This window comes from Pimephales promelas, chromosome 22 (genome assembly GCF_988280905.1).
Source record: "Pimephales promelas chromosome 22, fPimPro1.hap1.1, whole genome shotgun sequence".
Lineage (NCBI taxonomy): Eukaryota > Metazoa > Chordata > Actinopteri > Cypriniformes > Leuciscidae > Pimephales > Pimephales promelas.
In genome coordinates this window covers 27,792,461-27,805,065 of record NC_142790.1, presented here as the reverse complement: position 1 = coordinate 27,805,065, position 12,605 = coordinate 27,792,461, and the positions used below count along the sequence as shown (strand labels likewise).

Sequence of the window (12,605 nt, the reverse complement as noted above, 5' to 3'; positions counted from 1 at the left end):
CCATAGTAGGAAAAAATATACTAATGAAAGTCAATGAGACCAGAAACTGTCTGGTTACTGATATTCTTCTAAATATCAGAAAATCGGCTGAATACGTTCGAAAACGGTAAAACTCAACTGTTTAACTCTGAGGGAGTTAATGAGCCTATTTCCAAAAAAAGTGGAGTATCCCTTTAAGGGATACAATTATTGACTGTAGAGGGACTTTAATATTATTAATAAATTTAAAAACTACTACCCAATTAATTAACTATTTAATTAATTTAATTAATTAACAAAATACTACCCAAAAGTTTAAATATAATTACAACTCTATTTTGGCTGTGTGAGAGTATCGTATCGTGAGATCAGTATCATATTGTGACTTCATCATAGTTTTGTTTCCTTCAGCCCTGGATCAGTTTGGAGATACGATCCTGTTCACCACCGATGATGACATCCTGGAGGCCATGGCCCGGTTTGATGACACGTTTGGGGGTGAGCTGGAGACGGATGTGCCGAGCGTTGAGGAAGAGGAGCTGCAGCGCCCGCGTACGGCTGATGGGGAAGGAGAGGAGAGACCCTTCACACAGGCCGGCTTCAGGAGCAAGGAGACGCCGGTGTGTGTCAGGGGGAAGATACTCGTTTCATAGATACTTTTGCCTCCTTTGTAACATTTAAACAACATTCTTTTTTTAAAGAAATGAATGCTTTTATCAAGGATTGATCAAAAGTGACCGTGAAGGCATTTATAGTGGTACAAAAGCTTTCAATTTCAAATAAATGCTGTTTTTTTATATTCTTTTCATCAAAAAAAATAAATGAAGCAGCACAACTGTTTTCAACATTGATAACATTTCAACAGCAAATATTAAAATGATTTCTGAAAGATCATGTTTTTTTAAATCAGTAATAATTTTACATCCTAAGAGGTTAGCATGCAGTGTCAAAATGTTCTTTTAGAAGTCTGCCTTCAAGAAAATAAACTATACTATGCAAATGAAATAAATACCGTTATAAATGCAGGATACATATATAAATAGCACCTATTAAATTGGAATTGTGTTTTGCTTCAGATGGATCTGGACTGCATGCCCGCCGCTGAACCGTGTGCTGATGATGCTGCACAGGAGACAACTGGACTTTACACAGGCAGCAGTGAGTATCAGTCAATCACAGGACAAAAGCACAAATCTCACACACACAACGCCGGAGAAAAAATATTTATTCAAAGGCCATATTTTAATATCACATCATGATCAGTGTCTACACACACACGCATATATGTGTATACTCAAATATATATATATATATACATTAATTTATAAAAATATTAAATATTAAAAATACCATATCCATATAAATATGAAGAGCTCTTTTCCAAAGCGCTATAAATCCATTTCAATAGTTTTCAGGAAAACTACATTTTTTACCTAGACCCACACATTTTGTGAATATTCAAATTATCCTGTTTAAATGTTTTATTGGTTCAGTCTGAACATTTTGAACAATAATTATTAAATCAAACAACAATCTTGTTAATGATAATTTAAAAGTTAATTTTATTTTTTTTCCAAAACGCTATAAATCGAAATAAACCTCAAACAAATAGTACCAATTTCAACATATGCATGAAAAAAAAACAAATTATTAATACCAATTTCAACATATGCATGAAAAAAACGAATTATTAAAAATGATCAATATATGATAACGATATTCAAAAAAGGGATGGGCACCCCTCCAGCACATGCACACACACACACAGGCTACATAACATGTGAGCAAAGCGGAGCAGCATGACGCTTAAATATAAGTTAAAAAAAAAAACAAAAAAACAAAATAAACATTTCACATTTGTTTTTAATAATATTACATTACTTATTTTTATTATTTCATCTATGTTGAGTAGGCTATGAAAAGGGAACCGCATGAGATGAGTAAGATAGGATCAAAATTCAAAAGCTGCCCAATATCGGAAAATATTTGGAGTGCGTCAGACATGATTTTGACCACTTATTAAGTTTTGTTTTGTAGAAAGCTTGTAAATTTCGTTTCATATAAATTGTATCTTCATTTTAATAAATGTTTCATCGACAAATTGACTGGATTAATACATTAGAAGTAAATATCAGACAATATAATCAGGACACAGAGGCGCGCAGGTGAACCGGAGCGCGTCTCATAATATGAACCGAAACACCGCGATGCTTGCCTCACACAGGCCTGAGAACTAAGCTACAGAAAGCTTTAAATATCTACTTTTAAACAAAACAATTAAAAACTAAAATAAATTGGCAACTCTCTGCATATGTAGGCTAATTCGAAGTATGCGTTTCTCTATGCGCGTTCACTGCGAAGATGGCGAGTAAGCATCATCAACTTTATCTTTGTTGCTGACACTGACAGAAAACACTAGTTTATTAATAAACAATGCAAATGTTTCATGCATAATCATTACTTTTGCCGGTTCTTTGTGGCAAGCTTTATGCATACGTTGAGATGCGGAATATGCAATTAAAAACGCTCATATGGTTTCTCTCCCATTTAATTAAATCAATATATGTGATTACTGATAATACAAATGGCTTAAATGATCTACTACTAGTCGACTAGAAAACTAGGACTCATTTTGAGGAATGAATGAACATAATAAACCTCTGTTCAGAGTGCCGCCGTGCTGGATTGTGTAGAGCGCTCATTGAATTTGAGGATTTATCGTGTTTAGGCTAAAAACAGGGCTGGCGCTTATCGTGGTTTGGAAAGAAACTGTATCTTGCAGTACATTTTAAACAAGGAAATATAGCGATTCGGCATGAAACGTTGATAGAGCAGTGAAAGGGTTCTGTCCACAGCATACTTGACACGACAAACTCATTTTTTTTAAAAATGTCGTTTAACGCGTTTTGGAAAAGAGCTCTTCATATATACTTCAAAGTAGACATAGAAACATTAAAAGTCCCCTCACACTTATAAAAGTACAACTGCTATTTATAGCTATACAATATATGGTAATTAGAAAACACAAGATCAGAAACATGATTACAAGTAGCAAGATTAGAAGAATTAACATTCAAAAGACTTGGGAAATCATTAAAAGTTGCTCAAAACATCACAAAAATCTGTAGATGACTAAAGATCTGTAGGTTCTTAAGAGAGTTTTACCTGTAACCTAACAGACTACGCTTTTCATCATTTTCCCAGTATGTTTGAGGTATATTTGTCATTGCCGTGTTTATTTTCTGCATTGATTTTATGTGAAACTGCATTTTGTGAAAAGCGCTGTTCAGATAAATGTGAATTGAGTAGAATCCTTAATCTCTGATGTGTTTGTAGTCCTGCAGATGAATCTGATGTCATCGTGGGGTGATCCTCACTATGTGGGATTGACAGGGTTAGAAGTCGTTGGTAAGGGCGGTGAGAGTATCCCTCTTGATGTCTCTATGGTAACAGCATCACCGTGTGACCTCAACGACCTCCCAGAGTACAGCAATGACCTTCGAACTCTGGACAAGTCAGTGAACCTGGACTTTCCCTTTCAGAGGCGTTCTGTGTGTCATAATTGAAATGGAGATTTAAATCCTGTTTTCTTTCTCTCTCAGGTTGTTTGATGGGACGAATATCACGTCAGATGATAAACACATGTGGCTGATTCCCTTCACATCTGGCTGTGATCACACACTCACCGTGAGGTTCGACCAGCCGCAGACGATCACCGGATTCAGAATATGGAACTACAACAAATCGCCTGAAGACTCTTACAGAGGGGTGAGAATTAAAGAAGTTCGGTACAAAACTTTTGCTGTGCAATTCAAGATTATTTCACCCGCTGTGTGATCAAGTGTTTGTAAAGTATCCGTATTATGCTATTTTTAAGGTTCCTAATTGTGTTTTGGAGTCTCCTACAATGGGTTTACATGCATCAAAGGTTAAAAACACACATTTTCTTATAATATGCATTGCAGCATCAGCTCTTTTCTCACCATATGGTTTAAGGATTAATCAGGCTCTCCTTTCTGAGAGCCTGCTCTACTCTGATTGGTCAGACGGCCCAGTCTGTTGTGATTGGTCTACCGCTTAAACAGTGTGTCAGAAATGAAAAGTCCATTTATTTAAGTTCAGCTCTTCCTCAGCACTTAGTAATACGAACCCTAACAATGGTGTCGGTTTAACTGCATCAATTTGAGTCCTAAATCTTTGGAAGTGCGTTTGCTTTGGCGGCAGAAAGCAGTTCAGATTTGTTTCTTTTTTTTTTTTTTTTTTTTGAGCGACAATAATCCATTTATTCTGTGCAGTGTGAGTTTTGCAGACCTTCACAAACAGCTACAGTACTCTACATAAGCACACACTACTTCACATGCTCATGTGTGTCCTCCAGGTGAAGGTTGTGCACGTGTTCCTGGACGGAGTGTGTATTTCTCCTCTCGAGGGATTTCTCATTCGCAAAGGTCCGGGGAATTGCCACTTCGACTTCGCACAGGAGGTTCTGTTCATTGACTACCTTCAGTCCAACCCGAGCACTGCCGCCCTCACTGCCACCAGCAAAAACACAGATGACACGCATGCTGATTGGTACAGCAAGCTTCGGGTATTATTACACATGTCTTTGCTTAAAAAATGCTAGATGATAAGACAAGACAATGTGTGCTTTCAGGGGCAGGACCCGGAGAGATGAGTCGGCCAGTATGGATTATGAAGCTCCATTGAGGCCGTGTGGATGTATCCTAATAATAAAATATCAGTTCCTCACATTACATCTGTCCTGATGGCACATTCATTAAATAGAAGTGTTGGAAGCAAAGTTAAAGGAGTATTTCCCTTTAAAAAAATTTTTGCTGATAATTTACTCACCCCCATGTCATCAAAGATGTCCACGTCTTTCTTTCTTCAGTCGAAAAGAAATTAAAGTTTTTGATGAAAACATCTCCATATAATGGACTTCAATGGGGTCCAAACGATTCAAGGTCCAAATGAGAGTTTCAGTGCAGCTTCAAAGGGCTTTAAACGATTCCAGACGATGAATAAGGGTCTTATCAAGCGAAACAAGTGGTCATTTAAAATAAAAATAAAAAAAAATGAGTTTAAGTTTTATAAGCACAAATGCTCGCTTTGCTCTGTTCTGTGATGAGCGTTCGTGACTCTGCTGTTCAAATCTGTTTATCAAATTGAGTCATTTGGTTCATTCAACGAACGAAAAGAATCAAATGACTCGGAAAAAAATATTAGTTTTCATCAAAAACCTTAATTTCTATTTTGTCATTACAAAATGTATTTTCCACTTTTCCATTGATCCATGATCATTTTTGTGTGTGTGTGTGTGTGTGTGTGTGTGTGTGTGTGTGATGAGTTTTTCCTTGACTGAATGTGTGTCAGTTATCTTCCAGTTACAGTTGTTGACAACGTGGGGCGACCCGTACTACATCGGCCTTAATGGACTGGAGCTCTATGACCAGAACAACCAGAAGATACCGCTCAGTGACAACAGTATCCTTATGAGCTCACACATTACATTTTTAATAAAACATATGCTTTTTAAGCCATTTTAAGTATGAGGACTCAGGAATTGTTCTCTTAAACCACATTATCCATGTCATTATACAAATTTGTGTCCTCTTAAATCATATAAACACTCATTCAACTCAACAAAATTGTCACTATTATTGAAGTGAACTGAATCCACACTGAATATGAGCTGTTATGACACTTATCTTATCATATGACATTGAATATGTTTCATAATTGATGCTGCATTGACAGTTGTTGTCATTTTTAGCTGCTTTGAAACAATCTGTATTGTGTAAAGCGTTATATGAATCTAACTTTAGACACTCAACAGCTTATATAACGTCATTTTCTTGAACAGTTTGTCACGCAGACATCGCTGCGTTCCCCGACAGCGTGAACGTGTTGGATAACGTGTGTGGTGACGTCCGCACACCTGATAAACTGATCGATGGGATCAATAACACACATGATGGGCGACACATGTGGCTCACACCAGTGCTGCCTGGACTGGTGAGGACAAACTGTGTGAATCTGAGATCATACACTCTTAGAACAACAGGTTTCAATGGGGTTCTATTATAGAACTCGAGGGTTCTAGACTCAATATAATGACAAAAGCTTCTATATGAGGGTGCATAATACTTTAATTTTTAACAAGTTATTTACATTTTTTCTAGTGATAAAGTATGTTGTTCAATTCGTACATTTTAATCAAAATCAAAAAAATACATAAAACTAAATTAAATCCATAAAATGATTTAGAGCCTTTTCTTCAAAGAGTGTAGCCTTGCAAAACATCCCAGTGTGATTTATATTAAAATGTGGTCAAAAACCGTGCCCTGTTGTTACGTGCCACTCTCTCATGTATGGTCTCTTCAGGTGAACCGTGTGTATGTCATCTTTGACCAGCCAATGACTATTTCTATGATCAAATTATGGAACTATTCCAAAACACCTCAACGAGGAGTCAAGGAATTTGGGGTAAAACACACACACACACACACACAACTCTAATATTTTATGTATGTGGCACCTCAAGAAACATTTTTGATTATTATTAATGTTGAAAACAGTTGTGCTTCATATTTTTGTGGGAAACTGATCTTTTTTTTTTCAGGATTCTTTAGGAAGTCCTTAAAGGAGAACTCCGGCGAACAATGAACCTTTGGTCTAATAAAACATCGGTACCTAGTCAATCGTTCTCTGAGTTTTGTTTTCATGATAATCGAATGTAAAGAGTTTTATCTCTAAAAACTGTTTAGCGTATAATGCTAGTAATGGGGGCATTGAGTAAGTAAAAAGAAATCGCTAGTTTATACCACTAACAAGACTCAAAATAGCCCCACACTAACGCAGTAACATAATGACGGTCCCTACATGCAAAACGAAGCATTGAGAACTTTGTGAGTGTACAGACCGTTTAATAAGAAGATATGAAGACAGTTCGCGTATACAGACAGGAGCCATCTTAAAAAATAGAGCGATAAGTCGATCCCCGAACGCCGTTCATACAGTTCAGAAGTTCGTTGAACTTCATAGAGTTCAGATCACTCAGCACAACGTTCGTGGTTTGACTTATCGAGACTATTTTTTAAGATGGCTCCTGTCTGTATACGCGAACTGTCTTCATAAAGTATCTTCGGTCTGTACACTCACAAAGTTCTCAATGCTTCGTTTTGCATGTATGGATGGACCCTCATTATGTTACTGCGTGAGTGTGGGGCTATTTTGAGCCTTGTTAGTGGTATAAACTAGCGATTTCTTTTTACGTAGTCAATGCCCCCATTACTAGCATTATACGCTAAACAGTTTTTAGAGATAAAACTCTTTACATTCGATTATCATGAAAACAAATCTCAGAGAACGGTTTGTATTGTACCGATGTTTTATTAGACCAAAGGTTCATTGTTCGCCGGAGTTCTCCTTTAAGGAAGAACAGCGTTTATTTGAAATAGAAATCTTTTGTAACATCTTTGTCACTTTCAATCAATTTAATTGGTCCTTGCTGATTTGAAATCTAAATGATCAGTGTGAGATCAGACCTTTACACACAAATATGCATCTGTGTCTGACATGTTTGCCTGTTTTGAACTGAGCTCAGTGTTATGTGTGTTTGTTGTTTCAGCTCCTAGTCGATGACCTGTTGGTCTATAATGGGATTCTAGAGTGTGTGAAAAACGTTTCTCGGGGAATTCTGCCGACCCTGGATCCCGTCGTTCCTCACCACACCATACTGTTCTCAGACAACACGCGAATCACACACCGAGAGAAGAGCACCATTACCAGGTACAAACACAACACTCAATACTTTTATAGTGATTTTTTGTTTATGACGAACTGCGTAAATAATTAACTGTTCAGTTGTTTTTAGTTAAATGAACACCTGGGGTGTTCGATTCATCAATGTGTAGATGCTTTTGTAACCTCTATATTTAAGATTGCATGAGCTAAATGCGCTTATAAATGCATTAAACACACAGATACACATCTTAAGAAGAGCACTGAATGCCAAACTCAGACAAAAGACACACACCCTGCTGTTGACTGACTCGTTGTTTGACCTGATCGCTCTCTCTCATGCCCTGGGCATAATGCTAAACAGACCAGATGATGACAAGAGAAACTGTGTGTGTGTGTATATAAACTGTATGGGACTCTGTGATCTCTCTTGTCTTCATTCATCTGGTCAACAGTTCACTTTCAGGCTGCATTTTTTTTTTTTCCCCATGATGCATTTTGTGTTCATGTGTACAAGTGTCTCGCTGCATCCGAAATCACATACTGTAATAATACAAGGTACATATTGTAGGATTTTGTGCTGTCCAGTGTTGGGTAAGTTACTCTAAAAAAGTAATTAATTATTAGTTACTAATTACCTCTTCAACAGTGTAATTAGATTACTGTACTAATTAATCTCTAAAAAGTATTTAATTACTTTTAATTACTCATTACTTTCAAAATCCCATATCAATCTCAACCAGCTGAATAATACAAGTCTTAATTCTTTCAAATAAATACTATAAAATTGCATGAATTATCCTTAATCTGACCAAGGTGGAGAAGGTTACATTATAAAAACATACTTTTTAGCATCAGACAATACATTTTGATGTTAAACCCACTATTGTTTTATGTCTGATCTCACACTTTTTTCATACATATTTTACAATAATTCGAGTGCGGTCGTAATATTTAGACAGCTCATAAAATGCATACGAATCGCTGTGAGATCGGATTGATCTATACACAGTATTTACCTCAATTACATCAGAAGTAACTGTATTTAAATTACAGATAAATGAAGAGTAATCCCTTACTTTACATTTTCAAGGGAAAAGTAGTTAAATTACACCCAACACTGGTGCTGTCCTTAGTAAAGTGTCCATCATATGCACACTTCAGACTCTTGACAGAAGTAGAAGGTCATCTTTCTGCTTACTCTTTTATGAATGCTACGAACACAGCTCTCATACTGTTTTTCACCTACTATATAGTTCGTAAGTAGGCATATTCGGCCCGTGTCACTCAAACTCGTTGATGGAATGTCATTTATTATAGCACTCATGTGGAGGACCAGGATGTGAAATTGACCAATGAGAATCAGATCATTCACCAGCACAAGAAGAAACAGACAGCGGACCCAGGTGCACAAAATCATCATCGCACGCACAAGAAAAATATGATGATTAATTCCTTAGTCTACTTAAAAAGAAAACTTTCACTAAAAATGGTTTTAATTTCAGCTCTGCGGCCCAAAACCTGCATGACGGACACACGGAAACACGGAAAGCAGCGATACTGAGGGCAAGACCACAGGACTTATGAAAGCAGGTTTCGTTTCTCTTTTTCCCTCTGGGAATATTTGGAAAAATCAGTGACCTCAACACACAAACACACACTCTAACTGTATGATAGAGCTTGTTTTTGCTATGATGTTGTTGTATTGTACTTGACAGTCATGTTTTAAACTTGCAGGGGTGCCCAACCCTGCTCCCTGCACAGTTCATCTTCAACCCTAATCAGACACACCTGAACCTGAAGACCTTAATTGGTTGCTTCAGGTGTGTTTGATTAGGGTTGTGTGTAGGACAGCCGATCGGCAGGAGCAGGTTTGGACACCCCTGTTTTAAAGTAAGTGTCCTTGTGATTAATGTTCACCAGTACATCTATTTTCACGTGTTACACTTGGGATAAAATGAATTCATAGATTATATATCCTGCAGCCATATTTCGTCTAATTGTGTAGAAATTTCGTAATATATCAGCAACATTTCAGATTTACACAGTTTTTCTAAGCCTTTCACAGTCCATTCAAAACACTATTACAACTATTATGCAAATGATGCCAGTTTACCTCACTGTAAATATGATTAAATATCACCTATGACTTTATTGTTGGTTCTATTTTTGCTTTTGCTATGCAAATGTAAATCAAGACTGGGGAAAACTGGAAACGTCAGTATTATTATTTTTGTAATTCAGCTTGATGCAGAAATCATTGACTGGGATTGAGGTCTGTAATGCGTTCAAAACTACAGATTGTAATATGGATTAATCCTAATCCTTGAGCAAACTGGACCTTCAATGGGGATTGTTCCATTAGAAATCCAGTTTTCATCAGAAGCCTAATCCATGATGGGAAAACTCATGTTAAGTCTAGAGCAGTTGTTGCGAGATTTGATGAATTTAATAGGAGTGACATTGTTTGGTCACTCACTCAAAAACTTGAGTTTGGACAAAACAAGTGGTTTATTTAGATATGTAGATGCTTATGACTTGCAGCATAAAGCCTGACCCACTTATTTTCTACAAGAATTGTACAAGAGAGACCATCTAAACATCTAGTTTATTTTCTACTAAGTGCCTTAAAAAAAACTCTCAAATCTCTAAAGTCCTGGTGAGCTTTGGCAAATCCAGCTATCTAGTTTTTCCTCATAAATTCTCAGTGTATAATCCCACTAATCTGTACAATCTTTTCCCGGTTGACCAACGTAGTGTGTTTGCTGTACAATCCAGCCATTAGGATTGTAACTGCTGATGCCCATTTGTTTTTTGTGCCTAGCTAGAGTTGTTGTTGACAGGGTCGCCATGAAGCACGCAACAACAGAATCATGTTTCAATGCCTGAGAATTTAATGCAGAATGTGCAACACGTTTTTTTATATAAGGAATGACATTCACAATGGATCTCATCCTCCAGCCGGACAGGTGTGGTTTTGACCAATCAGTGCTAAGGCTGTTCGGCTGGGGTGAGACGAGACCACACACAGATGCGTTTCGGGTCCCGAATCTTCAGATCTTTCCCGGGAACGAGCCGTCGTCCCTCTGAGTGTCCCATTTCTCGATCTGAACGACACCAAATATTGAGAGTGAATGGTCTTTATGTATAACTCTGCTGCTTACGCTTTGGACAGAAGTTGGGGATGAGGGGATATTTACCCAGGAAAGAGGGCAGAGAGACTTGTAGACCCTCTTGTACCAGTCACATGGGGCTGTGTCCACACCTTTGGCATCCAGAGCTTTTTGGCATCGATAAAAATCTATATAATAATAAAAAAAAATATATATAATTCGATATATTTTGGGAAATAGTACTATGCTAATTTCATGGTATTCATTGAAGGTGAATCTAAAAAAAAAAAAAATAATAAAGCATACAGGTTCCATTTCAAATGTGTGTAAAAATAATAGAAAAATGCAACAAATTTCAGGTTCCAGGCCTCATTATCTTTAGCAAAATTTTATTTTACTTTCGATTTTGGGGTGGAATGTACACTAATGTTAAAATGTTTGGGGTTGGTACAATTTTTTAAAATGTTTTTGAAAGTAATTATTAATTAATCAAGTATTAATTAGAAATCATTCTATCATATAACAATCATTTTTCTGTTTAAAAATATTTTCAATTGGCAAAAACAATAACCGACGTAATAAATGTAGACCAGAGTCCCTAGTCTCTGACGTAGACCGACCTGGAAGTCTATAGTAGGCTACACTGTGCCGCCACAGTACACAAGTTTTGGCACATTAGAGGCTGTGTGTTTAATGTGTCCTGTATATGACTGACCCAGGTAATTCTGCCAGCAGTTTTTCGTCTGGTTCTGGTTCGGGAAACGGGCATCGAACGGTGCCGTGCGATACTTCTCCAGTTTCTCCTGAATGTCCTCGGCCATGATTCGCGCTGTCCCTTTAAGACATGCAGATACAGTATGATACAAACGGATGAAGAACCAACTCGACAGACCCTAAACTATCTTAAATAAATGCATCGATCGCATTCAAAAACAGATAAATGTAACGTTAGGCTATTGAAAGCCGTTTTAACTTTTAATCAGGATATCAATTCAATTGCGCCTAGTAAAAATGAAAATTATTGACGTCATCACTCGTTGGTTTCTGTTTGATATCTATAAACTTCCAACTAGTAAAAACTATAATTCTTGATATCTGTTAATTACTTTTCTCTAGTTAAATGTCACCATAGGCTGGCCTTCAAATTTAATTGTTGATTTCAAAATAAGTAATATCCTGCTGCGAATAAATAAAAGTCAAAACGGCTTGACATAGACTAATAAATGAGATTTCAGAAAATGCCCATATATGACCGTAAAGCTGCCCGTACTGCTTCAATTCAGCAAGAGAAAACATCGGTCATAAAACGAATGTAATTAAATTATCTATAATGATAGGCATAGAGTACAGGAAATGCTTTTAGTCGGCGTGCATACGAATATACATTTATATATTTTATTAATATTACAATAGCACATAGGTAGCTATTATGTTTCATTTATTTTTGATGTAAATGGATATTCGTTTTGTATTTTAAATAGGCGATCCGTCACACAAACACTTTCACTTTTACAATGTTGAGAATCAATATCTGATCTCACTTTCAAGAATGTATTTCAATAGTTCAGGCGTTAAATTAGCGCATGCAATGAAAGCATATAGTCTCATAATGTGTTTTACCTGTCTGAGGCGGCTTGCTGTTGAAAGTGACTTTAGTTCAGGTTCACTGTCACACACACTCCTCATCCACTTGTGTGAGTGATGATAGTGAGCGCTCGTGCAGTGCTGTGCGTGCGGTATGGCGGATCAGGTCACATTGAAAAGACTGAG

The 12,605-nt window shown here is 36.9% G+C and overlaps 2 protein-coding genes across 4 annotated transcripts in view; one reads left to right on the top strand and one right to left on the bottom strand.

Annotated features, from left to right (window-relative positions):
- The window catches only part of katnip (katanin interacting protein), a 27,649-nt gene extending 16,643 nt beyond the window's left edge, over nt 1-11,006 (top strand). For all 3 annotated transcript variants that reach the window (XM_039684497.2, XM_039684496.2, XM_039684495.2), the window contains exons 16-27: nt 391-599; nt 1,056-1,137; nt 3,316-3,493; nt 3,582-3,747; nt 4,358-4,551; nt 4,634-4,698; nt 5,353-5,463; nt 5,855-5,994; nt 6,364-6,465; nt 7,610-7,770; nt 9,043-9,128; nt 9,228-11,006. In XM_039684497.2, the coding sequence (XP_039540431.2) occupies nt 391-599; nt 1,056-1,137; nt 3,316-3,493; nt 3,582-3,747; nt 4,358-4,551; nt 4,634-4,698; nt 5,353-5,463; nt 5,855-5,994; nt 6,364-6,465; nt 7,610-7,770; nt 9,043-9,128; nt 9,228-9,286 (1,553 nt within the window). In that variant the 3' untranslated portion in view covers nt 9,287-11,006. The remainder of the gene's footprint in view (nt 1-390; nt 600-1,055; nt 1,138-3,315; nt 3,494-3,581; nt 3,748-4,357; nt 4,552-4,633; nt 4,699-5,352; nt 5,464-5,854; nt 5,995-6,363; nt 6,466-7,609; nt 7,771-9,042; nt 9,129-9,227) is intronic.
- cox6b1 (cytochrome c oxidase subunit 6B1) lies at nt 10,594-12,605 on the bottom strand. Its single transcript, XM_039684572.2, has 4 exons — nt 12,456-12,605; nt 11,551-11,670; nt 10,923-11,023; nt 10,594-10,829 (listed from the first exon to the last, which is right to left on the bottom strand). Exons 2-4 carry the CDS (start codon nt 11,654-11,656, stop codon nt 10,776-10,778), a joined length of 261 nt encoding a protein of 86 aa, XP_039540506.1. The 5' UTR covers nt 11,657-11,670; nt 12,456-12,605; the 3' UTR covers nt 10,594-10,775.

Excerpts from the sequence above, each read along its gene's own strand:
- cox6b1 (XM_039684572.2), bottom strand. The coding sequence starts at position 11,656 with ATGGCCGAGGACATTCAGGAGAAACTGGAGAAGTATCGCACGGCACCG. Across the intron at positions 11,024-11,550 it reads CTGCTGGCAGAATTACCTGG|ATTTTTATCGATGCCAAAAA; the intron begins GTCAGTCATATA and ends ATTATTATATAG. Across the intron at positions 10,830-10,922 it reads CTCTCTGCCCTCTTTCCTGG|ATCGAGAAATGGGACACTCA; the intron begins GTAAATATCCCC and ends GGTGTCGTTCAG.